At 36.6% G+C, this 24,573-nt stretch overlaps 1 protein-coding gene across 2 annotated transcripts in view; it reads left to right on the forward strand.

The window, feature by feature from the left end:
- Positions 1 to 660: 660 nt before the first annotated feature.
- Positions 661 to 24,573, forward strand: part of ITGB6 (integrin subunit beta 6) — a 75,310-nt gene continuing 51,397 nt past the window's right edge. Inside the window, exons 1-8 of one of the 2 annotated variants that reach the window (XM_077761002.1) lie at positions 661 to 705; positions 814 to 889; positions 1,633 to 1,712; positions 4,267 to 4,471; positions 5,127 to 5,373; positions 17,479 to 17,644; positions 18,875 to 19,036; positions 22,065 to 22,160. In XM_077761002.1, the coding sequence (XP_077617128.1) occupies positions 661 to 705; positions 814 to 889; positions 1,633 to 1,712; positions 4,267 to 4,471; positions 5,127 to 5,373; positions 17,479 to 17,644; positions 18,875 to 19,036; positions 22,065 to 22,160 (1,077 nt within the window). Of the gene's footprint in view, positions 706 to 813; positions 890 to 1,632; positions 1,713 to 4,266; positions 4,476 to 5,126; positions 5,374 to 17,478; positions 17,645 to 18,874; positions 19,037 to 22,064; positions 22,161 to 24,573 lie in introns of those variants that run through there. The other variant, XM_077761003.1, reaches the window with a different exon arrangement.

A 24,573-nucleotide genomic window follows, 5' to 3' on the forward strand; every position in this document is an offset into this window, starting at 1 on the left:
CCTGTGCTGACAGCATGGAGCCTGCTTGGGATTCCCTCTCTCTCGTCTCTCTCTGCCAATCCCCCACTTGTGCTCTCTCTCTCTCTGTGTCTCTTTCAAAATAAATAAACTTAAAAAAAAAAAGAATTCTATTCTCATGAAAAAATATCTTACATCCAATTTGGAAAAACAAAGGAGCAGTGTTTTGCTTTCCCTAGCCTGCTTTCTATTTTGATTGTAAAATGATTTTTATTTTTCAGAGTTCATTTCAATTTTCTGCAAAGGATTTAACAATGGAATACAAAAATCTCAGGTATCTGCCTTTAGCTTATTTTTAAAACCCTTCTTACATATAAGTTATATCCTTGTATTGTATTTATCATCTTTACTGTTGCCATTAAATTAAAACTATTTTAGGAACAACTTTAGATTCTATTTCCTTTGCTCTTTTGACATTTCATTGATCACTATTTCACTAAAGATATTAACTTTCTCTAGGGTGCAGAGAGACTAAAAGAATTTATACAAAAATTTCTACTGAATGAATTTCCCCACCTTCTTGGTGATTGTACACCTGCCTTCCTTATAAGGAGAACAAGGAAGTAAATCATGTTGAAGTTGCTTTTAAACACAGCTTTCCTTCTTTACCTGTCCAGGTAGCCTGTTTTCATTTCAATCTTAATGAAAACTTTTAAATTTACACCTCAAGTTTCTTTTCAAAGCAGCGTAAGTAGTATTTAAAATTCTACACCTCAAGAAAAGAAAGACTTTAACGATGTTCAGCATTGGTCTTGTAACGTTGAAGGTAATTCATTTTTTAATCTGTCTGCACAGCGAGAACTGAGACGAATGGGGATTGAACTGCTTTGCCTGTTCTTTCTATTTCTAGGAAGGAACGATCACGTACAAGGTAAGACCTAAGCTCTCCGATATATTGCTTTCGCGGTATGCTTGACAAACCTGTCATTTGGTTCAGAAACTAGATCTGAAGTCATTTTTTATTTGATCTGTTCACTTGCTCTTTTGCCACCGAAGGAACACTAACAAATTACAGGCAGAGGCAGGGCTGTTCCCACAGCAAATGCTCTAGGCTTCAGGTAAATAAATACAAAGGTTGCATGGGCATCTTAATGAGGAGAATTAAACAGCTTTTCTACACAATAGGGCTCCTTAATACCTCCCTGAGAACCATCTTGGTAACTTTTCTAGCTATTCTATTGTGTAAGGTCTTCCACTTAAGAGCAATAATCTTGAAAAAGAAGAACTTATTTTAAGAATAAAAAAATAACACATTTAAGAGAGAAGCATTTTTTAATGGTTGCAAATAATTTCTAAAAATTAAAGTGGATGATAGTGAATGAGGCTAATAAATAGAACGAATGATTCTAAGTTTGTGAAAGCTAAGACATTTTTATATTTCAAGAAAATAAAAGAATGATCAATTTGGCTAAAAAACATATGTATTCTCAATGTGATGGATGTAGAATATGAACTTTTTGATGAGTTGCCAACATTTTAAGGACTGATCTTTGAAGACTAAAAATGACTTTAATGTTGCTTCATTCATGCATTTTAAGAGCCGTACTTCTTTCTCGTAAATGGAGTGGGTGAGAGTATGCTGAATCCCTTGTGTCTTGCTGGCTTTAAACACAGGTGGCTGTGCTATGGGAGGTGCAGAAACCTGTGAAGACTGCTTACTCATTGGACCTCAGTGTGCCTGGTGTTCTCAGGAGGTAAAACAAATAACCTCATCGTGTTTGTAAAAACTGCAGTTATACTCTCTTCAGATTCCATTGATAATTGTTGTGATAGTGTCCTGCTTTCTGTGGGGTATAGGAGCAAAACAAATCAGGAAAGAAAAATGTAAGCATTAGTAGATCACAGTGTCATTCATGTGATTACCTTCAGAAACAATTTGTGGAAGTAGTGAATGTCAAATCAATGTGAAAAATACCTAATTCGGGATCCTTTAGTAACCTGATCCCTCCTCTTACTTTAAAGTCGTTTCTAACTGGTTACATGTCAAATGCCAAGGCTCTGAATAATCAGAGATCACGGAGATGATGTTTTCTAAAGTTAAACATACATTTGGCTTCAATAACATGGTTGTACTCTGTCTGAGGGTCCATCTGGAACCACTGCCAGGTTCTAAGAGACGTCTTCTAGGTTTGGGGCAAACTTTGCTGTTCAGACAGTATCCAGTTCTTTTAAAAATTAAGCTTTCATGAGCCTGGTGACTTTGTACACAGTGATGACAAAGCCTGAAACAGACATTCCTTATCTCATCAAACGGAAAACTATAAAAAAGTAGAATAAGGGGGTGGGGGTACATGTAACAAGGAATCCTAAGTCACTGCCTCCTGTGACCCCTTAGAGCCATCCATACAGGATTCCTGAGCTGCCTTAACTCTTCCTGATTTACAATAGTTCTCTACTGAATCTCATAAGGAGAATCTGAATACAAATCAAAGAATACAAACTGCGAGTTCAGCAAGAACTGAGTTGTATGCTCAAAAGGGAACAAACTTGAGTGCCTGGCTCAAGAGTAGGCTATAGTTATTAAATCTCACATTCCAAGTTGAATGTATACCATAGAGGAAGGCCTCACAGACACAGAGCACAAACCCAGCTTACTCCCTTACTACTGTTCTGACAGATGGAACATACATACACATGTGAGGGAGTTATACTTTTTTAAAACTCATATATCAAAAACAGTTTTGAAAATATACAAAGAGAGAGAAACCCACTTTTTTTTATGTTGAATCCCTGAAAAAGATAGTGTGAATTCCATGCCAGAGACCTGAAACAACAAATCAGTCTAACAATATGCTTACCTGTAGAATTTATTTAAATGCATTTTTAGCACTTGTTTAAGAGGGCTTCTTAAGTTACTCCTCATAGCTTTAGTGGTGGATGATACTGGTTAGCCAAATTATTGTCAGTTTTTAAAGCCAGAGTATTCTGAACACACTCTAACAGTAGAAGTAGATACATCAGTTGAGGCAACTAAAGCAAATAGTACATGAAGCTTCTGTTCAGAGCAAATTGAAAAAAACACATGCTATGGTTAACACCACCCCTGACACCTTGGCCAACACTGTGGTTACAGGGGGTAGCAGTGACATTGTGTTGAGAAGCATTCTGAGGCTTTGTCAAGCCACTGTTTGCCTTGAACATAGCAAGGGAAGTTACAGTGTTTGCCATACTTAGTCTAGGGCCTCAAATATGCACCAGGCCTGCCTGACAAATAATGAATTGCATTCCAAAAAATCAATTTCAAAAGAAATATAACTTTTCTAGTTGGTGAAATAGCTAGAGTGGAATTCTAGGAGATGAGGAAAACCATTTGAGTGTTGGTTTGCTTCTTTCCAAGCATGACAGTCAATGAACCTCAAGTTTGACTTTGCCTAGAGCTTCAGTGTACTATAGGGTAAGACAGGTAATTATCTCTCAACTCCATTTGGGTCAACAATTGCAAGGTTGTAATGGCCATGTCTCTGCCTGGAAACATCATCTCACTGTCTCCTGTTACCAAGTGGATCAGAAGGGACCTGGGAAACTCCTCAGTCCTAGATAGAAAAGTAGTCTTTTACACCATATTCTCTTTGCTTCCCTTCTCCACCTCCAAATCTTTGGAGACAAATTCTAAAAGACCTTGAACTGGAATACTTTCAGACACCAAGTTTACAGTCCCCAAGAGGTCAACTTTAGTGAAGGAAGGGCACAATAGAAGGGTAATGAATGTATCCATAAATGAAACTAGAAGAGAGAGCTAGATAGGGAGATGTCATAATCTCTGTCCTTTCAGAACTGACAGGAAAGGTTCTCTTTGTCATCGGATTTGGTAATAGACACACAGAGAACTAAGACAGCCCAGGAGCCTACAGGTCAACCCAAAGAGATATTTTTATGGAATGATATTAACTCTCTGACCCAACTGTTTCAAGAATCTGGTGATCATGGTACAGAAAAAGCTTTAAAGAAGTGAGCACTGAGGACAAAATAATAACACAAACAAATAAGTGACTGGTAGGGGAATTCAACTGTGTATAATTAAAAGGAGAATCCAATTTTACTCAGAACTTCACTGGCAGAATTCTCTGGTTATTCTGCTATAACTTAATTTTAGACCTACAATTAACATCAGGCACATGGGGGTATGATATACTGAGTATGGCAAGCTGCCTAACTAGCAAAACAAGCAAAAAAAAATTTTTTTGTCTTATAAAGAAATGGAGATTTGCCTTTTTAAAAAATCTTTATTGTTTTTTCTTCTTTTGTTAGAATTTCACCCATCCATCGGGAATTGGAGAAAGGTGTGATACCCCAGCAACTCTTTTAGCTAGAGGATGTCAACTAGCCTTCATCGAAAACCCTGTCTCCCAAATAGAAATACTTACAAATAAGCCTCTCAGTGTAGGCAGACAGAAAAATAGTTCTGACATTGTTCAGATTGCACCTCAGAGCTTGACTCTTAAATTGAGACCAGGTATGTTATGATTTACACGTGCTGATGCATGTGTAAATAAATGTAAATAATGTAAATTTACAGCTCATGTAAATAAATCTACCGTTGCATATGGTAATACCATTATTAAGCTAATAGACTGGGTACTATGTTACATATCATTGATTATTATGACTCAGATATCTCATTCTTAAGGAAATAGAGAATTGCTGGCCTAATACTTTTCTTCATTCACATTGGTCACTTGCATTCCAAATGCATTACTAAAATCAGCTTATCTAATAGTAAGCATTTGAATTACTCAAATGTTGTTAGGGCTTACCTCACATTTCTTCAAGTGTTGTAATGTAGCTTTAAACTCCTCTTTATTTTCTTCTCTCTTGCTAAAACCACATACAAAAAATTCAGCTTATCTTCCATCTAAATGGATGCTAGTTCTCCCAAGGAGATATAAAATATCCTAACTTTTACTTTCTTCAGTGGCTCTAAACTCACTGCTGAAAGATTTTTCATGGGCTCATTCACTTGTAAACTTGACCAGGTAGTTTCTGAAATCCTCAGTATCTTCAGCAAGTTCTTATTGAAATGAAATAGCCAGTTGGCCCAGTAAATGGCTATTCAGAAGTAAGTCTCAATGTATTTTTAAGGATTTGCATTTGTTGCGTGGGCTTTGCAGGCAGTGAACAGACCCTGCAAGTGCAAGTCCGCCAGACAGAGGATTACCCAGTGGACTTGTATTACCTCATGGACCTCTCGGCCTCCATGGATGATGACCTCAACACAATCAAAGAGCTGGGCTCCCTGCTTTCCAAGGAGATGTCTAAATTAACCAGCAACTTTAGACTGGGCTTCGGCTCTTTTGTGGAAAAACCCGTCTCCCCTTTTATGAAAACAACACCAGAAGAAATCACCAACCCTTGCAGGTAAGTAAATGATTCTCTGGCATCTTTGAACACTGATTTTCTGTGGAGATAGCCCTGCTCAGAGTGGTGCTTGCCAAGAGCTTGCTAACTCCCTGGCATTTCCCTCAGGTCAGGTTGGATCTCAGCAGCTCCCTCAGTTGCCTGGGCTTTTTGAAACTAAGGTGGCCTTGTCTTAATACCTGGTTCTAGTCTTGGGTTCTCTCAGCATCCTCACATCTGTCTTCCTGTGTAGCATCTTTTTTTTAGGACGTGAAAAAATTGGCTTTGTGTTCTGTAGACAAGGGAAGTGACTCTTTTGCTATAGGTTTCAGTAGCCTGTGTCCATCCACAACCCCTCAGAGACCTTCTATTCCCAATGGCCCCCACTTTCTAAGGCTATTTGACAGTAACCCACACTTTCTCAGAGTATTTTTCTTCATGGCAATGACTTCTGCCAAAATAACAATTTGTACAGCTCCCTCTGACACCCTTTGGGAAATGTGGATTTCTCTTATTGCTTGGATTTCTCTTATTATTTACAGCCTTCACTGCTACCCAAGTCAGTAGGAAATTAAGCATTGTAGGCTCTATTATAATGTGCTATTAGCAGCTCTTAAAACCATCAAGTTTTTGATGGTCAAGGTCAAGTTGCATTGTGATGGCATACCTGTACAGTCAATGACATGTTCAAAATCAAATTATTTAATATCCTATTAAAAAGAGCTACCATTTGCTCTGTGCCAGACATTGTGCTAAAGGTTGCACATATATGACCTCGTTCAATCTTCATAATAATAGCAGTTCAAAGCAGGTTTTATCATGCCTATACTCAGAGGAAGTAACAGAGGCTCTGAGAGGTTAGCAATTTCCCCAAGGGCACATGACTAATCCGTGATCTGTACCAAAATCTGTGTTGGTCCAAAACCAAGCCCCTTACTGCTATGGTCTAGTATATATGCAGTGACTTTCCAAAAGTATATTGACTTTTAATACTTTTATACACCCAAGGCATCAATCTCTAAAAGACAAGCACCTTTATAACATCATTTAAAAACATTTCAGTGTGATTCCCAACTAGAATCTGACATAGACAAAAATAATTTGACCATGAAAGGAACTCATCACTGATTCTGTTAGGAATTATGTTTGTTTGTGAGCACCAGAGATACTAGCTTAACAAGGGAGGGTTTTTTGGGGGTGCCTGGGTGGCTCAGTCAGTTGGGCATCTGACTTTGGCTCAGGTCATGATTTCATGGTTTGTGAGTTCAATTCCCACGTCAGGCTCTGTGCTGACAGCTCAGAGCCTGGAGCCTGCTTCAGATTCTGTGTCCCCTCTCTCTCTTCCCCTTCCCCACTTGCACTCTGTCTCTCTCTGTCTCTCAAAAATGAATAAATGTTTAAAAAAAATTTTAAAGGGAGGGTTTTTTTTTTTTCCTTTCTCAAATGAAGGGACTCTAGAGAAAGGCAATTCAGGGCTGGTGTGGCAACTCCACACAGCAGAGCTCTGAGCCTTTTCTGCTTTCCACTCTATCATCACTGGCTCTTGGGTTTTATCTTCAAGGCCCAGGGAGTTTTCTGTGATATAACTCATCATTTCTTCATCCCAGGCAGTAAAGAAAGAGGAAAAGAAGGGCAGATCAATAAAAGGCATTGTCTTTCTTCCTATCTTTTATTTCAACATATAATTGACAAGCACTAAGACGCATACATCAGCTTGATGAGTTTTGACAATTGAATATACCAATGTAATTACACCTAAAACATGATGTAGAACATTTCTATCACCTCAGAAAGTTTCTTTGTGCCACACTATAGTCAGTTCTATTCACTCAGAGGTAACTACTTTCTGATTTCCATAATTTAGGTTGGTTTTGCCTATTACTGGATTTCATATAAATAAAATAATATAGTATATACCTCTATTCCTGGCTTCTTTTGTCCAATATAATGTTTCTGAGATTCAGCCATGATTTTATGTTTATCAGCTGTTTGTTCCTTTTTGTTTTAAGTAATAGTCCGTTGTATGGATTTACTACACTTTGCTTATTCATTCTTTCCTTGATGGACATTTGCAGTGTTTCCCATTTTTTGCCTATTGTGAAAAATGCTGCTTTGATCACTTGCCTATAACTCTTTGTGTGCATGTATGTTTTTATTTCTCTTCGACAGATACCTAGAATTGGTTACTGAATTGTACAACTGTAGTTTTAATTTTTAAAGAACCTATCAGGTTATTTTCCAAAGTAGATTTGCCATTTTGCATTTCCATCAGCATTGTGTTCCAATCATTCCAGATCCTTGATAACACTTAGTATTGTCAGTCTTTCTAATTTTAGCCATTCTAATAGCTATGTATACTGTTGTAACTTTGAGTTGCATTTCCCTGTAACAAAAGATGTTGAGCATTTTTCATGTGTTTTCCTTCCATTCTCATACCTTATTTTGTGAATTATTTTTTCAAATTTTTTGCCCAGTTTTAAACATTAGATTTTCTTTTTAATATTATGTTATGTAAGTTCCTTGTATATTGTGGATAAAAGTTCTTTGTCAAATATATGTTTTACAAATATTTCTTCCCCACTTGTGGGTTGTATTTTTATTTTTCTAGCAATGCCTCTGGCCAAACAAGTTTCTAATTTTGTTGGAGTCCCATTTGTCAATTTTTAATTTTATGGCTAGGTGTGTTTTTTGTTCTAAAATATCTTTACCTTAGCAAATATCCAAAATATTCTTCCTATATTTCTTCTAGAAACTTTATGGTTGAAGCTCTTGCTTTTAGGTCTATGAACTCAAATTAGTTTTTGCATTGGAATGAGGAAAAGGCTTAGGTTCATCTTTTGTTTTCATGCAAATACCCCATTGCTCCAGCACTATTTGTTAATCAAGATTTTCCTTTCCCCATTGAATTACCTTTATATATTTGTTAATAAGTATTGACTATATATGTATGAATGTAATTCTGGACACTCCAGTCTTTTCCTCTGATCTGTTGAATATAACCATGTAACCACCAATGCCTTAAAGTTTTTATTACTGCAACTTTATAAAAAGTCCTAAAATCAGGAGCATAAATCCTCCAATTTTGTTCCTCTTTTGTTTTGGTCTTCTAGATCCTTTGCATTTCCACAGAAATTTTAGAATCACATTGTCGATTTCTTCAAAAAAATATTCTGAGATTTTTATTGGAATTGCATTGAAATGATAGGTCAGTTTAAGGAGAATGGACATCTTAAAAATACCGAATGTTTCGATTATTGCATATGACATATATTTTCATTCATTTAGTTCTTGTCTTCTTTCTCTCAGCAATGGTTTGTCATTTTCAGGGTAGATATCCTACACATGCTTTGTTTGATTTACTCCTAGGTGCTTTTTTAAACGCTATTGCTAACAGTGTTTTCTACATGTTTGTTGATAACATATAGAAATGCAATTTATTTTGCATATTCACATTGCATGCTGCAGCCTTGATAAATTGTCTCATTTGTTCTAGTCCGATTTTTTATAGATTCCTTAGAACTTTTTATGTACATGACTATGTCATTTATAACAACTTCTTCCTCTTCCAATAATTATGCCTTTTCTTTCTTTTTCTTGCCTTATTGTACTGGTTAGGGTCATTAATACTATTTTAAATAGAAGCGGAGAGAGTTGCCACTTATCTTGCTTATGATCTTAAGAGGAAATCTTCAATGTTTCACCATTGGTTATATTATTAGCTACTTTTTTTTTATTCCTTTTATCAGATCAAGAATGTTCTTTTCTATTCCTTATTTGGTAAATTTTTTAAAAATCATAAATGGATGACAAATTTTATTTCCTTGATTTAAGGAGTTCTGTCAGAAATTTTCCCCAACTCCTTATACTTTCATCTCACTGGCCAGGACTTTGTTACATGGCCATGTCTAGCTGCAAAGGAAGCGTATTGCTACCCCAAATGAAACCAGGTTTCTGGAAGTAGGGAAGAACAGCAGTTCTGGCAACACTGAACAAAGAGCTTTCTAGAGAATAGATTTATGCTGTATATTAAATAGTAAGATATGATTACTATTATCGATTGTTTAATTTACTTGTGAAGGGAAATGAACTTGGTTCTAACAGCCTCCCAAAGCATTTCTAATGCTCTGGCCCTTTCTTTAAAAAATAGAAAATGTTGTATTTGTTTAAAATTTGTATTTATTTAGTTATGTATGTATTTATTTAGATCTTTGGTATGTTATGCTTTGGCAGAAAGTCTAGTAGTGCAGTTTCATCTAGGATTACAAAGTCCTACCTCTGTCCCAGGGAGCTTAGTTAAAATCATTCTTTCTGTCACAGGCCAGATAAGATGTAGTAACATGAAGTACAATAATGACAATGGGAAACAATGAGTAAGGGATGTTACCAGAGAAAACAATTAAAATTAACAAACAGATGGTAGCCTATCACCTAACAATAAAACCCTGTCTTTAATGAGGTTCCTAGGAAAAAGAAAGCAGTTTGGCTTTTCATAGCTCTGACTGCATTTCATTCATGCATTCATTTATTCATTAATTCAGTCAACAAAATTTACTGTTCTCTAACTATGTACCAAGCATTGTGCTAGACATAGAGATATCTGGAAGAAAAAGATTTATACTCCGTCCTCAAAAAGCTGAAATTCTTTGGGGAGCAGACACACGGTACAGCATGGTGATTAAAAGCATGGGCTTTGCCGTCAGCCCTGCATTAGGTTCTGATTTGTCTACTCACTTATAACATCAATTTAGGCAAACATTTTCACTCTTAAAGCTTCAATTTGGAATACTGATCACATAGAGTGGTTGTAAAGATTGGATGAGGGAATGAAGCATCTGGTACTGGGCTTCACCGTGAAGCTCTCCATCAATGGCAGTTACTACCAACATCAATAGAGTGAAGTTGGTGGGGAGAGCAGAGCATTGCACAAGATGTGGTGAATGGAGTCCTAAAGGAAAATCACATATTTGATCTCTTGTAAGGTCAATATTTTCCAAAGGTGTTTCTTTTATTCTTATTTGCAAAATTCACCACTCATTAAAATGATAAATAATGAGTTATTTCCTGCAACATTATATTTTTTCCTTTCCTTTCACCTCCCAGATTCTCCCAATTTCTCTGTCCAGATACCACCCACCAGATATATACACACCAAGAACTCAAATACCAAATGTAATAGTCAGTCCTTTGATCAATCCAAACCTTATAATTATGGAATAAAATGTTCTTTGGTAGGAAGGCAATAAGAGGAAAAAGTGAGGAGTTCTACAGACCTGGGTTTAAATGATAACTTTGGACAAACAACTTATTCTCTTTTAGTCAGTCTCTTCATGTATAAATGGGGATAATAATATTCATGTTCTAGGGTAATCGTGAGAATTAAATGAGGTCAGAATATAACAAACATTCAAAACAAGTATTAATTTTCTTCCTCTCATCCATTCTTAGTATTTCTAGTTATTTCAAAGTAGAATCCTTGCACTTTTAGATCTCAGGAATTTCTTATACTTCAAAAATTAAGACCCCATAAAGCTTTAGTTATATGGGTTTTATCTATCAAAATTCAGCATATTAGGAAATAAAGTGAGAAATTTTTTAAATAATTATTTATTGATTCATTTCATAATTCTAATGAGAAACACATTGTACATTATAAAATTACATCTTTATAAAAAATAATTATATTTTTCATAACAAAACAAAAATTAGCAAGAATAACGGCACTGTTTTACATTTTCACAAGCCTCTTAAAATATCTGGTTTGATAGAAAACAACTATTCTTCTGTATTTAATTTGTTGCAATATTTAGTTTTGGTTGAATTCCATGAAGAGAGTCAAATCTCACATAGACATATAGTTGAAAAAGTGGGAATAATTTAATAGCTTTTTACAATGTCTGTGGACATTCTTCTTTGATACTACATTCAAACTAGCCAAGAGGTAAAAGTCAGTTTCAAGCAGAGTCTGAAACAATATCAATGAGCTCTTTGTAAAGCCATTATTCTGTCTTGCACTTTGAATGGCTGTTTTACTTATGTATGTGATTTTGTAATATAATACTTTGGTCATTTGGAAAATATTTTTTCAGTGAATTACATATATCTTCCAAGTTTCTTAACACGGTGTCGAAAAGAGTCACATTTGTTAATATCACCATAAATCTTTTCAGTTAAGTCTTGAAGTACTGAGACGCTATTAATCTCATGGGTAGCAGATCACAATTTTCCAATTCTAATTTTCTAGTTACCTCAAATTTTATCATTGGCAACAAATACTGACAGCTGTTTTCCTTGAAGGACAGGCTTTCCTTATGTTTAAGAGCATATCTGCTAAATACCCAAGTTGGAACAGTAGTTTGGCTGTCACACAATCTTTCAGGTGAAAATCTTCTATAAAAAAAGGGCCAGTTGAGCTCAAACAATTGCAGAAGTTTTTTTTCTTTTTTCCACTATGAACATTGTACTTCTGTGTGCCGCAGAAATGCTGTATGCATATTTCCCATGTGGTTATACAGAAATATTTTATTCATTTATTATTTATTTTTTAATTTTTTAAGTAGGCTTCATGTCTAATGTGGGACTCAAACTGATGATCCCGAGATCAGGAGTTGTGTTGAGCCAGGCAGGCACCCCAGAAATATTTTTTTTAAAAAACACGTATTCAAGGGTATAGACTTAATAAAAGCAATAACATTTACTGCTTTATCAAGGATAACCAAGTAAAAGCAATTTTATTATGATGATAAATGTTTGCCAGTAAAAATCATAAGAACCACTAGCCAGTTTCGAGCCATTGCCTTGATCCCTAGCTCCAGCAGTTTTACTCACCATTGCTTTTGCAGCATCAGTGCAAATGTCAACACAGTGAAAAAGACAAATAACATCTTTTATTATTATCAGAAAATACTTTGACCTGACGGCCTCTCTGAAAATGTCTTAGGGACCTATGTGGGTCTGTGCACCACACTTTTAAAACTCGCTTAATCTAATCTCTAATGCTTTTTGGAGTAGCTTTCTTTCTTTATCTTCCTTGTACGTAGGGTCACTAAACATTTTTATTACACCATGTAAAGAATGCTGAAGTGGCTTACATTTTTAAAGACGTTTTCCTTATGCTGTTGTTTAAGGTACACTAACAAAAATGTATTTTCTCCATTTTCATATTTGTAGATAGGTTGTGATATGCATTTTAAAATATTTACTAGCACAAAAGTCAAATTTTCTGCCTCTATCAAACATTTTGAGAGATTTCCTTTTTAACATCATTCCATATGTGCTATATTTTGTTTTATGTTTTGTTTTGTTTTTTAATACGATACCAGCAATGAGGGATTCATTACAGTTTTGCCAAAGAAGTGGAACCACAAAATGCTTAGATTTCTTTTATTTTTAATTTTTTTTAATGTTTTTATTTATTTTTAGGAGAGAAAGAGAGAGAGACAGCGTGAACCGGGGAGGGTCAGAGAGAGAGGGAGACATAGAATCTGAAGCAGGTTCCAGGCTCTGAGCTGGCAGTCAGCACAGAGCCCGACGCGGGGCTCAAAACCACAAACGGCAAGATCATGACCTAAGCGAAAGTCAGACGCTTAACCGACTAAGCCACCCAGACGCCCCAACAAAATGCTTAGATTTCTTACGTGTACACACACATAAACACGTATGAGTGTACAGAACAGTTTCTTATTGCAAAGATAATAACTAGTCCATGTGAAAATACAGACAAAAAGAGGAAAATGGAAATTATTTCTAATCCCATTCAAAATGATGGTGTTAGCTATTTGGTATTTATCATTGTAATCTTAATTTATGGATATTTATTTAAAACTCTAACAGAAATATAAATAGTATTTTTGTATAGTGTTTCACAATTATTCTGCATTTTATATTTTTAATTTATTTATTTTGAAAGAGAGAAAGCATGAGCAGGGGGCTAGGGGGAGACCAGAGAGAGAAGGAGAGAGAGAATCCCAAGCAGGCTTGGTGCTGTCAGCACAGAGCCGAACGCAGGGCTCAATCTCACCAACCATGAGATCATGACCTGAGCCAAAATCGAAAGTCAGATGCTTAACCAACTGAGCCAGCCAGGTGCCCTTATTCTGCATTTTAAATGCAAATCTATTGTTATCTAGGGACTTAGAATCAAATTATTTGGTGATGAGTATCTACTTCCTTCAATTACTCTGCTAAGGAAGTAGTAGCCCAATAGGAGCGTTTGTTAGAGGAAGGACTCTGACCAAAACAGGGGTAGTCTCCACTCAATATTTCCTGGCATGACCCAAGTCTGACGTTCTGTTTTGCTTTAGCTACCTTGCTCTCCCAGCACACGTGTGTGTTTACTGAATTAAACTAAAATTTCATTCCATTTTCCAAAAGCATAGCCTTCTAGTAAGACCTGCCTAGCAGTTCTTACCAACAAAGATGTAAATTTCTTACAAATTCTTGTAAATTTCCTATCAAAAAGATAGGAATGCTAGTTCTTTCAGAAGATGCTCAAATGCCACTTTTGTGCACACATTTGTGCATTGCTCACAGTGTGAGCAAGCAGCCCCAAATACAAGATTAAATTAACAATTTTCAAGAATACTTAGATTATAGGTACCATGGTATACCTCACATAGTTGTGTACTTTTTATATCATGTAACTTTCACAAAACTTTGTGACATAGGTGTACCTGTCTCATTGTACAGATGAGGATACTGAGACCCAGCAATGTTAAGTAACTTGCCCAAGGACAGATCACTTCTCAGTCTTTTATTTCTAAATCAAATGCATTTTCTTCCAGCACACAACTACTTTAAATGCTATTGGAGCAATTAAAACAAATGATAAATTGTTGTCATTTAATAGGTAATGATTTGCAAAAAGAAATTAAACATCTTCCTCATATAACTCTTAAAAATACATCTAATATTTGAAGGTTGAAAAAGAAAACTGACTACATAAAACATTTTAAGGTTTTGTAATGTAAAACAGCATACACAAAATTAAAAGACAAACCACAAAGACAAAGATTAATATTTTTAAGAGAAAAGGTCCTTAAAATTAAGTTAGAAAATAAGAAACACCCCAATAAGGAAATGAGCAAAGGGTGTAAGCTGACAATTGGCAAAAGCAGAAATACAAACTGTTCATAAATATGAACAAGTGCTCAGTAGTAATATAACAGAAATTAAACCTTAAATTAAGGTGACATTTTTAACTAATCAATTGGTGTGTTTTTGTTTTGTTTTTGCTTTGTTTTGTTTTTAATGATGTAACTGATAAAAAAAATTTTGGAAAAGAGTTTTCGATAATCGATCGAAAAGTAACCCAGCAATTTCTCTGGAATCAATTCCCAGCAGAGACATAGCATAGGCTGCAAAGGTGTATGTGGAAGGATCACTACATTTTTTAATTATGGGAAGATTTATGAAACAAAATTTTATTAATAGATTATCAAATAAACTATGATATATCTCATAATTATTAACATTTATGCTTTTATCTTCTTTTTTATACTTTTATATTAACTCAAATTTTCATCAGTGGACATGTAGTATTATTTTGATCAGTAAAGAAACATATAGCTCTAGAGATGCCATTGGCCAAATTTATGATCTGTCATCAGGTCTGCTTTTTACACCTTGTGTAAAAGTGATTTAGGAAAAAAAAAACGACATTAATGTTTAGTAAGCACTTAACTGAAAAGTGTTCTTTTCATAGTTTAGTTCATTCAAGCCTTACAACCGTCTTACTAAGTATATACTATCTGGTTAGCACTCAGAGCTTCAATGAAAGCTGATGCAAGATATTGAAAATAAGAGAATACAACTGCCTTCTAAGAATTAAAGTTAAATGTAATGAGTCAGAAAGGAAATACGGAAAGTTTCCTGGAAACTATAGGCTGGCTTCCTGGTGTCTTGACAGAGCTGAAAGAATGAACAGGCCTGTAGGTTTACTCATGAGAGTTTAGGGGAATGCAAATGAAGAGTGGCCCCAGAGGCAGGCATGGGCCACATTTATCCAAGAGGCTTAATCAAGGCCCTTCCAGAGTTTCTAGTCCCCTTGGCTATCAGAACTTCCCAAACTTTGTTAGCTGAGGAAGCCAACCACAGGTGAGGGAGGAGCCAGGTATGACCAAGAGCATACGTTCTGGAGATGGCTGACTTGGGACATCTCAGACTGCTGGGGTCATCTGACTCCCCCGCTTCTAAGGCCTGAGGACCTACTGGATTATGATCTGCTTTCCATAAAAGTCTACTGACAGGAAAGAAATCACTACCTTTGCAGGTACTAGCATTTTGGTCCTAGCAGAGCTCCATTTCTCAGTGTGAATGAATCCATAATCATTCTGATTTGTATAGTTGATTCTCATTATTCATGGGAGTCTTGCTCTATAAAGTATCCTCAAATACTGATTTACCCAATGCTAAATCATTGCTCCTAGAAAAAAACACAGGATTAGGCTCATGCAAGCCTCTGGCCATTTTTTTTTTCCCACCTGATCAACACATAACTTTATTTTCTGTTTAAACACTGTTTAAAGACCTTATTTAATATATATTGTTGATTCATTAGCTTTACACTCACAACCAACAACACTATAACTCATGCCAGAACAAACTTATCTAATACACATATTTTCTCTATAAGGCACATCACAGCCTTCTTGCACTTAGGCAACACTTCAGCACTACATTGGAGGACCATTCCAAATAGCAAAATCGCCAATAAAAATCACAAAAGTGAAAAAACAAAAAGAAACCAAATAGACCACAAAAAGGACACTTGTTTACAAGTATGAGAGATGAAGTGAGAACACAGAGACTTGTTTGACCTCAGCTGGGAACATGTGAATCAGGTGACTCAAATTTTTTGCCCTTCTGTGTGTGTATATAAATGACTCAGAAAGTACCAAAAGTATTGATTTGGGGCTTACAAGTGAATTTTAGTAAGTAAGTGAATTCACAGATATAGAATCTGTGAATAATGAAGACTGACTCAGGCAGATGAACTTGGTCAAGAACAGGAGTCTCACCCTGATCAATGCCCCAACTCTTTGTGTGCTGGTGAGGCAGGCTACTGAACCTGAAAAGCTGTTCTTATAAGAATCCACCAGCTTTCCCCAGGCAGCAAAGCACAACCTCACTGTGAACTACTCTTTTTTGTTTCTGTACTTCTATACAAGTGTTTCTCAAACATTAGAATGCATCAGGAAGATATGAATGCATCACTGAGCCTACTCCTCACATATCTCACTCAGTAGGTCTGGAATAGGATCCCAGATTTTGCATTTATAACAAGTTCCCATGTGATGTTCATGCTGCTGGTTCAAGAACCATACTTTGAAAGCCTCTGCTCTATACTATCATGTCCATTCTACAAATGAAAACCCAAATCTCAGAAGGGTTGAGTACCTTGTCCAAGGTCTCGCCCACAATGACTAACTGGCTTTCAGAATAAGATGTCGCTGAGTTCATGATCAGCAATTTCTGTTCAACTGCAATATCTTTGGGGCAGATCCCATATTACTATGGCATTTCTCCCATGTGTCAACTGTTTTAAGTGGTAGTCTTATTCGTAGCCAGGTATACAACAGTCTATTCAGTCATGATAGAATTGAGCTACAGAACCAAGAGTTCTGTTCTGACTTTTTGGCCCTTGGCAGGCAGGGTTGGGAGTATAGGGAGGAGCAGAGAAGAAAGAAGACAGGTATCTCTCTGAGTCTTGCTACAGGGTGACTCATATTTGATAATACCTTAAGCCATCTGAATACAAAGGAATTGTTGTCATCACACAAACTTAATGGTAGATTTTGGTTGAGAAGCACTGGAAAGTAGTGATTACACACACACACACACACACACACAGAGAGAGAAGTGGGGAGTCTGGCCTGATTATCTGTTATCTGAGCTTGAATCAGAGTAAAATATACAGTAAGCTCTAAGTGTGAGCTAAGATGGTCACTTTAGAAGGGTAGGTGGGAGATCATGAACAACCTTAATGGGGAGATTCATAATCAAGTTACAGAGTCAGGCACTTGAAGAAAATTCATCTTCATTTAAGATGAAGTCAATAGGTTACTAGATCCATTAATTGTGTACTGTATCATAGTTCATCAAGAATATTTTCACATTTTACTTTTGCAGTAGTATTCCATACTTCTGCTTACCTACATTTGGATTCAAGCACATTCTGCCATTGACAAATGATGCTGAAAGATTCAATGAAATTGTGAAGAACCAGAAAATTTCTGCTAATATTGATACACCAGAAGGTGGATTTGATGCAATTATGCAAGCTGCTGTGTGTAAGGTATGCTGAGGGGGAACACAAATTCCATCTCTTATTAGCAAATCTATTTTGAAAAGCTTAGCTAACTTTATCTTTCCTTTAATTGTCACATTTCTAAATTCCTTAGAATGTTTCTAAAAATTTGTAATTCAGTCATGTTGAAACAGATACTTTTTTATGCCTGATATTCAAATAATCTAATAAAATTATAGTAGTATTGGGAAAAATTGGTTAAAACAATAGTCAGGTATGACCAATTTTCAAAGATCAAGATCATACTTGTTCTTGAATAAACCATGGTAAAAATAAAAATCACAGGCAGAAATTAATGAAAAATAAAAATGCCCTGATCAGTATAAAGTTCTACATAAGATTAGATATCTATTGTTTTGAGTCAACAAAATAAGTACCAGAAGCTACACAGTCCCTACAACAATGCAGAAAAACCTAACTGCCCCTCCTTGACAATCAGACAGGTGTCCAAGGGAGTGATTCCCCTGTCCAGATGACAGGTCTTCCTGGAAAATACCAAGAAACAGACAGAACTAAAGGTCCTGGAAGGCAGAGGAGCCAAAGTATTAGGGAAAGGGGGAAAGGGGCCAGGTGGGATGGTGCTGACAGTATGAGCTTTTGTCCCACTAGTTCCTGGACTAGTACCAGTTAAAGGGGAGAGCTTTGCTAAGAAACAGACAACAGATCATCTTACATAGCCATACACTGGGGGATTGTATTTTGAAAAGAAATTCTTATATTTCTATTACATTTATAATTTTTGGATGGTATCAGTAGAAAAAGAAAAATGTACCTAAATGTTGGGTGACATTTTAATAAAAACAGGCATACTTTAAGTCCACTGTGTATTGCATTCTTACTAGTTTTGCTTCGGCTTGGGTTTGGAATGATCTATGACCTCCCCTATTCCCTCTTCTCATTTTTCTGGTAAATTGAAAGCTGGACAGTAAAAATAATTAACTATGTAAAAGTCAAGATCAACTGGATAGTGATTATAGTGGAACTGTTTTTTCTGAAGCATAAATCATCTAAAAGTGCTATCCAAGAAAAAGCAAATACCATAGAATTTCATATTTTTAGTACATTAATATTATCAACTCACAAGAGATGAAAAGAGCCAAAATAGATAGATCAGCAATATAGCTTTTATGATCTGAATGTGTTCAATCATAATTGATCCACTCTCAATAAATGCCTGCCTCTATCCCATACAACCCAAATATTTCTTTCTCACTGTAGGAAAAAATTGGCTGGCGGAATGACTCCCTCCATCTCCTGGTCTTTGTGAGTGATGCTGATTCTCATTTTGGAATGGACAGCAAACTGGCAGGCATCGTCATTCCTAACGATGGGCTCTGTCACTTGGACAACAAGAATGAATATTCCATGTCAACTGTCTTGGTGTGTAACCTGCACTCTACACTGTTTTCGGGGCTTCAAGTAGGCAAATGAAGCAACAATTGTTGCAGTACCCAGCAGAATAACCCACATTTGGTGAAAACAGTGCACATGTTCTAATTTCAGATTAACAAATTTCCCTTAGAGCTTTGGACAGGAGGACAGGTGGATGGTGGGTATATGTGAGAAGTCTGGGCCCGCTCTCAACAACAGCCCCAGAAGGGCCCCAGGGGATCTTAGGCCAAAATAACAATCACCTAGGAGTTTCAGTGAATGATGGTCCCAGAGTCATGCCCCCTAAGTAATGCCATGCTTTTGTGTACCATAGTGTTCCATGGGGAACAACTAGTCAGGTACTGCTTGGCTGGTGCTTATTCACATTTGGCTTATTTTTGTTATTTAAAAAATGCTGGTAACATTCAAAGAAAAAAGAAAAAGCTCTTAACTTTTGTAAAACAAAGTAAAAATTTCAGAGCTCTTTGACATACATGATTGTATTTGATCCTCACCAGCACCCTATGTATCTCACTGCTTTCCTTGCTTGGACCATGAAGCTGCCACACTCGAGCACATGTTCTTCCCCCTGTCTGGAATGCTCTTCTCTCCTAGGCTGCTGAGAGACTCTTAATTATCCTTTAAAACCCAACTTAATTATGATTGCTTCCAGAGAGCCCTCTTTGCCCTCTGCTAGACCCTGAAGTGATCATACTTCCCCTCGCTCTATTACATAGATGCCTTCTTATCCATCTCCATGAGGAAATGTGTTTGCTCATATTTGTTGGTCTTTAATGTGTGTTCCTCAGGGCCGGGACTAGTGTATTATCTCTATCTCCTGACAGCACAGTGCCTGGAACACAATGGGTGTTGACTATGTATGAAATAGAATTGAATTATGAAGTAGCAACCTGGGAAGATCATATTATCCCCAATAGCACTTGGGAAAATATGGTACTTAAGAATTCAAGTAACTTCTTAAAATGACAGTGCTACATATAGAAATATATATAAGGGATTGAGAGAGAGAGACAGAGAGAGACAGAGAGAAGAACCCAGAATTCTAATATCAGATTGGAAAAACTATTCCTGAAAAAAAGAATTCAGTGACATAATATATATATTATATATATTAGTTATAATACATATATATTAGTTTTAATATATATGATATATATTAGTTTTAAAAAAACCCAAATGATTCATAAATTACCTGCTACCATTCATTGACTTAAATTTCTAAATTTCAACATGAGTGTTTTCCCTTATTGACCAATAGCATTCCTCAAACTTGACCAATAGTAGTCCTCAAACATATATATTCTTTTATCACATAAATTGCCTTTCCACATTACAATATTTATGAGAGTAGGCACATGTTTGTGTTTTAGCCTTTGAGGGCCAAGAAAACTGATCACTTTTTCATTACTCTATCTTGCAATTATTCAAATGCCCCATTAATAGACATCTCTGAAAAAGCAGGATCTTAGAAGCAAGCACTACTTGTTCCTTGGTATGACCTTCTCATCTAATAAAAGTTCAATTCATTTTTGCTCAGTAAGTTGGTACAAATACACAGAAGTTGTGGGTTATTTCCATGTCTGCCTGCAGCATAGTTCCCTGGGTCCTTTGAACACTTTCTGTGCACTCAGTGCTGGGCCAGACTCCTGGGACCACAAAATAATAGTGCATGGTCCCTGGCCTTGAGGAACTTACAATATAATTGTGGAAATTAAACCGATTTAGGTCAAATAGAAAACCACATTTGCCCATCTATGTAGGGCTTTACAGTGTGATCCTTGCTATATATCCACATCATTTGAAAGTGTGAGAATGTGGAGATAGGAGGGGCCACTGTTGGGGGAATTTAGTCTTTCAGGTAAAGGATTTTTGATGTTTGGGCACTTGAAAAGCAGGGGACACTCAAAATGTCAGACTCTGGAAGATTTATGTTATCTGGATATCTACTAATAAAAATCCAAATTGGATGGCAAACACATATTACACAGCCAGATACGCAGCTGGTTCATTTACATGAACATTTTAGACAAAACTACACTTTTCCCTGAACTTGAATCTTGTGCCTAAAGAAGACATTAGGCAGAATTACTCACAGAGTGCTGAGAGTATGTGAACACACACATCAATGTATAAAAGGAATTATTTGTCAGCATTGCTCTGCTTTGGCTGCCTTCATGATCAACATAATCTTAGCTTCATTGTTTGCAGGCTGCTCTTTCATTTGAGTTCCCTCTTTGTATATTATCCACATTTGGATTCATACAACAGCCAAGTGTGCTGCACATTTTTTAACCTTAGAAAGTAGAGGCCATGTTCAAATTTGATAATTTATGCCTTCCTTGTTTTTCAAAGAACTCATATCACTTGGGAATGAATGTGTCAATGAAAAAGAAATACGAGGTGTTTTCAGTTGTCCTGTAAAATTATCACAGGATCCCATAAAATTGATTAGTGACATCAAAAAGTCAGTAAAAACAAATCCAAAACTGGTGCAGGAATGTCTCAAATCAGATGGATGTAGGAACTGTAGTGTGTCAGCCTCAGTAGGCTGTCCCTTCCTCAGCCCTCAGCCCACCTCATCCAATTCCAGTAGGAGTGTCAGAGCTACCTGAGTCACTGCAGTCACATATATCATGCCTACCACTCCTCCCCCAACTCTAACATTCTCTACAGCTTGAGTCTGCTGGCAAGTGGCACTTAGAAGAACCATGTCTCTACCATTGAAAATATGACACACACACATAAGTCTTTAAATAAATTCCAAGTGCTCTCCTTAGAAGTGACAGGGCCTACTATACCACATTGCCAGGCATGGACTCTTTGGAATTAATTGGATTTACAAGATTTAGGAAACAATTATTAAACCAATTAAGTGACTAATGCTAATTGTGTATTTGTTTACTTAGAAGCAAATTGAAATGCGAAACTCACTGTGATATCTTTGAAAGAAATACTCTTTTCTTTATTTTACACACTTGTGTTAAGATGACACTTAGAATCTATATGTCATTTTTAGGAATATCCAACAATTGGACAACTCATTGATAAACTGGTGCAAAATAACGTGTTATTAATCTTTGCTGTAACCCAAGAACAAGTTCACTTATATGAGGTAAGCAAAGATAATTCGGGGAATTTCTTCAGGGAAAGTATGGGACATAGAACTTTAACATGAATTCTGAGAGTTTAATGCATGGGTTGCTATCAGAAAATCATTAACACATGACAAATATGCTGGACACTTCATAAAGTTATTGTTTGCAGTTTAAATTACAAATCTAGGGTGCTGTGGAGAATGGGGGATAGATCTGGCCGGGCAGGGAAGAAAGAATTAAGGAATGATAAGGTGAGTTGTAAGAGAGCACCAGTGAATGTAGGAGCACCTACTTAACAGAAATCAGTCTGTCTTCCCTTGGACTGTTTCACCTGACGAGGAGGGTGTTAACAGAGCATGGGAACAGAAATGACTTGAAACTTTCAGACATCTGCAAATCAGAGGCATAGAAAATATACAGGTAGGAATACAATTCAAACTTTTGAGAAATAAGAAAGTTGAAAGGAAAAAAACTTATTAAATTGGGTCACAAATATATTTTCTCCCCCATAGTTACTGGATTTGCAGTTTAAGTTTTTAGATGGAAACACCAGACGCAGAAAGGAAACTGTTTCATTAGATGCGCTAATGTTTTTAAACCACTGCATACACTGTAAAATGCATATGCAAACACAAAAGATTTCTGTGGGTTTATTCCAGCCTAAAAAAATAATATGTCAGAATACCATGAATCAACGTACTAGCAAATGATTTATTCCTAATGGGTGGTCACAGAGAAGTAAGGAATCTCCAGCCTGGACCTGAGAAAATGTAGAGAAAATAAGTGTACATTAAATTGTCTGTGCCTTCTATGCAGAAGCTTTAAATACTCCTAAATTCAGAGTCTGATCTCCCCTTCCTTTGAAAGGACCTCTCAACTCTCTTGGTGACTTTACGGGGCTCGGGAAACTCGGAGATTATTTCACAGAAGGCTTTGATTAAATGCCACTCACTGCTAAGGACAGTGCAGCCCATGAACTTGCATCAGGTTCTGTAGAAAGGATCCAGGAGGAGATCCTATCTTGCATTTTTAATGAGAGGAGGGTATTGTACTTCAGGTGAGATTGCCTTCTGCTGAAAACCAAAAAAGTGCTTTGCAATCAAGCTGCATACTCAAGGCCTTTGTTCCACTCAGAGACCACGTGTGTTCACCTGATCTGGGCATTTTTAAAGGCTCTTTAGTATGTGATACTTGTTTCCAGTGGTTTTAAGTAGTAGAGTCAGGGAAAAGATTTAAAAAAATACCCCAAATACAATAGTGAATCTATTCTGCCTTTGATCCTTAAGGGTAGAGCGAGAGGACCCTAGGGGTCACGACACCTCCTCCACAGCCCAGTGCTGTTTAGAAGGGGGAGGGGTTGCACAGAACTTTTCTTAAAAGGGGAGTCTGAGAAATACAATTAATGATCATGAACATAGTCATCCATAACTCCGTTAATAGTCTTTAAGACTCACAACTCATTTACACGCCTCCTCAAAACTGCTATTAAAAAGACAGAAGAAGATGAAAAATAACCACGTGGCAAAACAGAATCTGTCAGATTTAAGTTAGTTGGGCCAATGGTTCCCCTGTTGCAAAGGAAATAATCATTTCCAAGGAAAACACCAGATTAGAGCCTGGCTCTCATGTAACAGCAGGACATTTATTTTGCCTGCCTCCTAATCTCATTATGAGGCAAATTTATGTTCTGTCATGATCTGTGGTCTTTACCATCCAGGCTCCACTAAATTCAAAGGGACATTGTCAGGAAGCCATGCAGCAGACCGGGGCAGAAGCCCACTCTATGACTCTGATGCTTGCTTTCATCATTTTATCTCTATTTTGATGGATTCATCATTCCATCTGCATTAGTGGGGGCAGGTGGCCGTCTGGCCTAAAAATAATGACAGGGACATTGCACTTCCCTGAAGGTTTCACACAGCATGAAAATGCTGATCTCTTGTTTTATTGATAATGAAAACTGAAAATAAGCCAATAATGGCTTGTGTTGCCTTTCCATTTAAATCTCTTAGAAGGAGCCCTATGTGAGGAGCCCCAGTGCAACCTGATGCTTGGATAGCTGTAAAAGAAGGGATATAACTACTAAAGAATCACTGAAAAATAAAACCAGTGACAGGACAAATAAAGCAACTACCTGGTTAGATCTAATGGAAATTCCAAAAGGCAGTTTGCTTGCCCCAGTTCTGTGTTAAGCACAGCTATGTGCATACACTCTAAGCACAGGATGGCTCCGATTCAAAGGTGGCCTGTCTTGCAGCAAATATGATTTATGTTGCCCATTCATGGAATGCAGGAAAAATTATTGGTTTTTGTTTTTGTTTTTGTTTTTTAATTTTGGTGAGATGCTCTGAACTATCCAGATGGGCAGTGTTGCTGTGCCTTCTGGCAACAAAGAAGAACACACAATGGAAAGGATAAAGTAAGCAGTTT

The sequence above is a fragment of the Crocuta crocuta genome, unplaced genomic scaffold (assembly GCF_008692635.1).
Source record: "Crocuta crocuta isolate KB4526 unplaced genomic scaffold, BGI_CrCroc_1.0 scaffold153, whole genome shotgun sequence".
Taxonomy (NCBI): domain Eukaryota; kingdom Metazoa; phylum Chordata; class Mammalia; order Carnivora; family Hyaenidae; genus Crocuta; species Crocuta crocuta.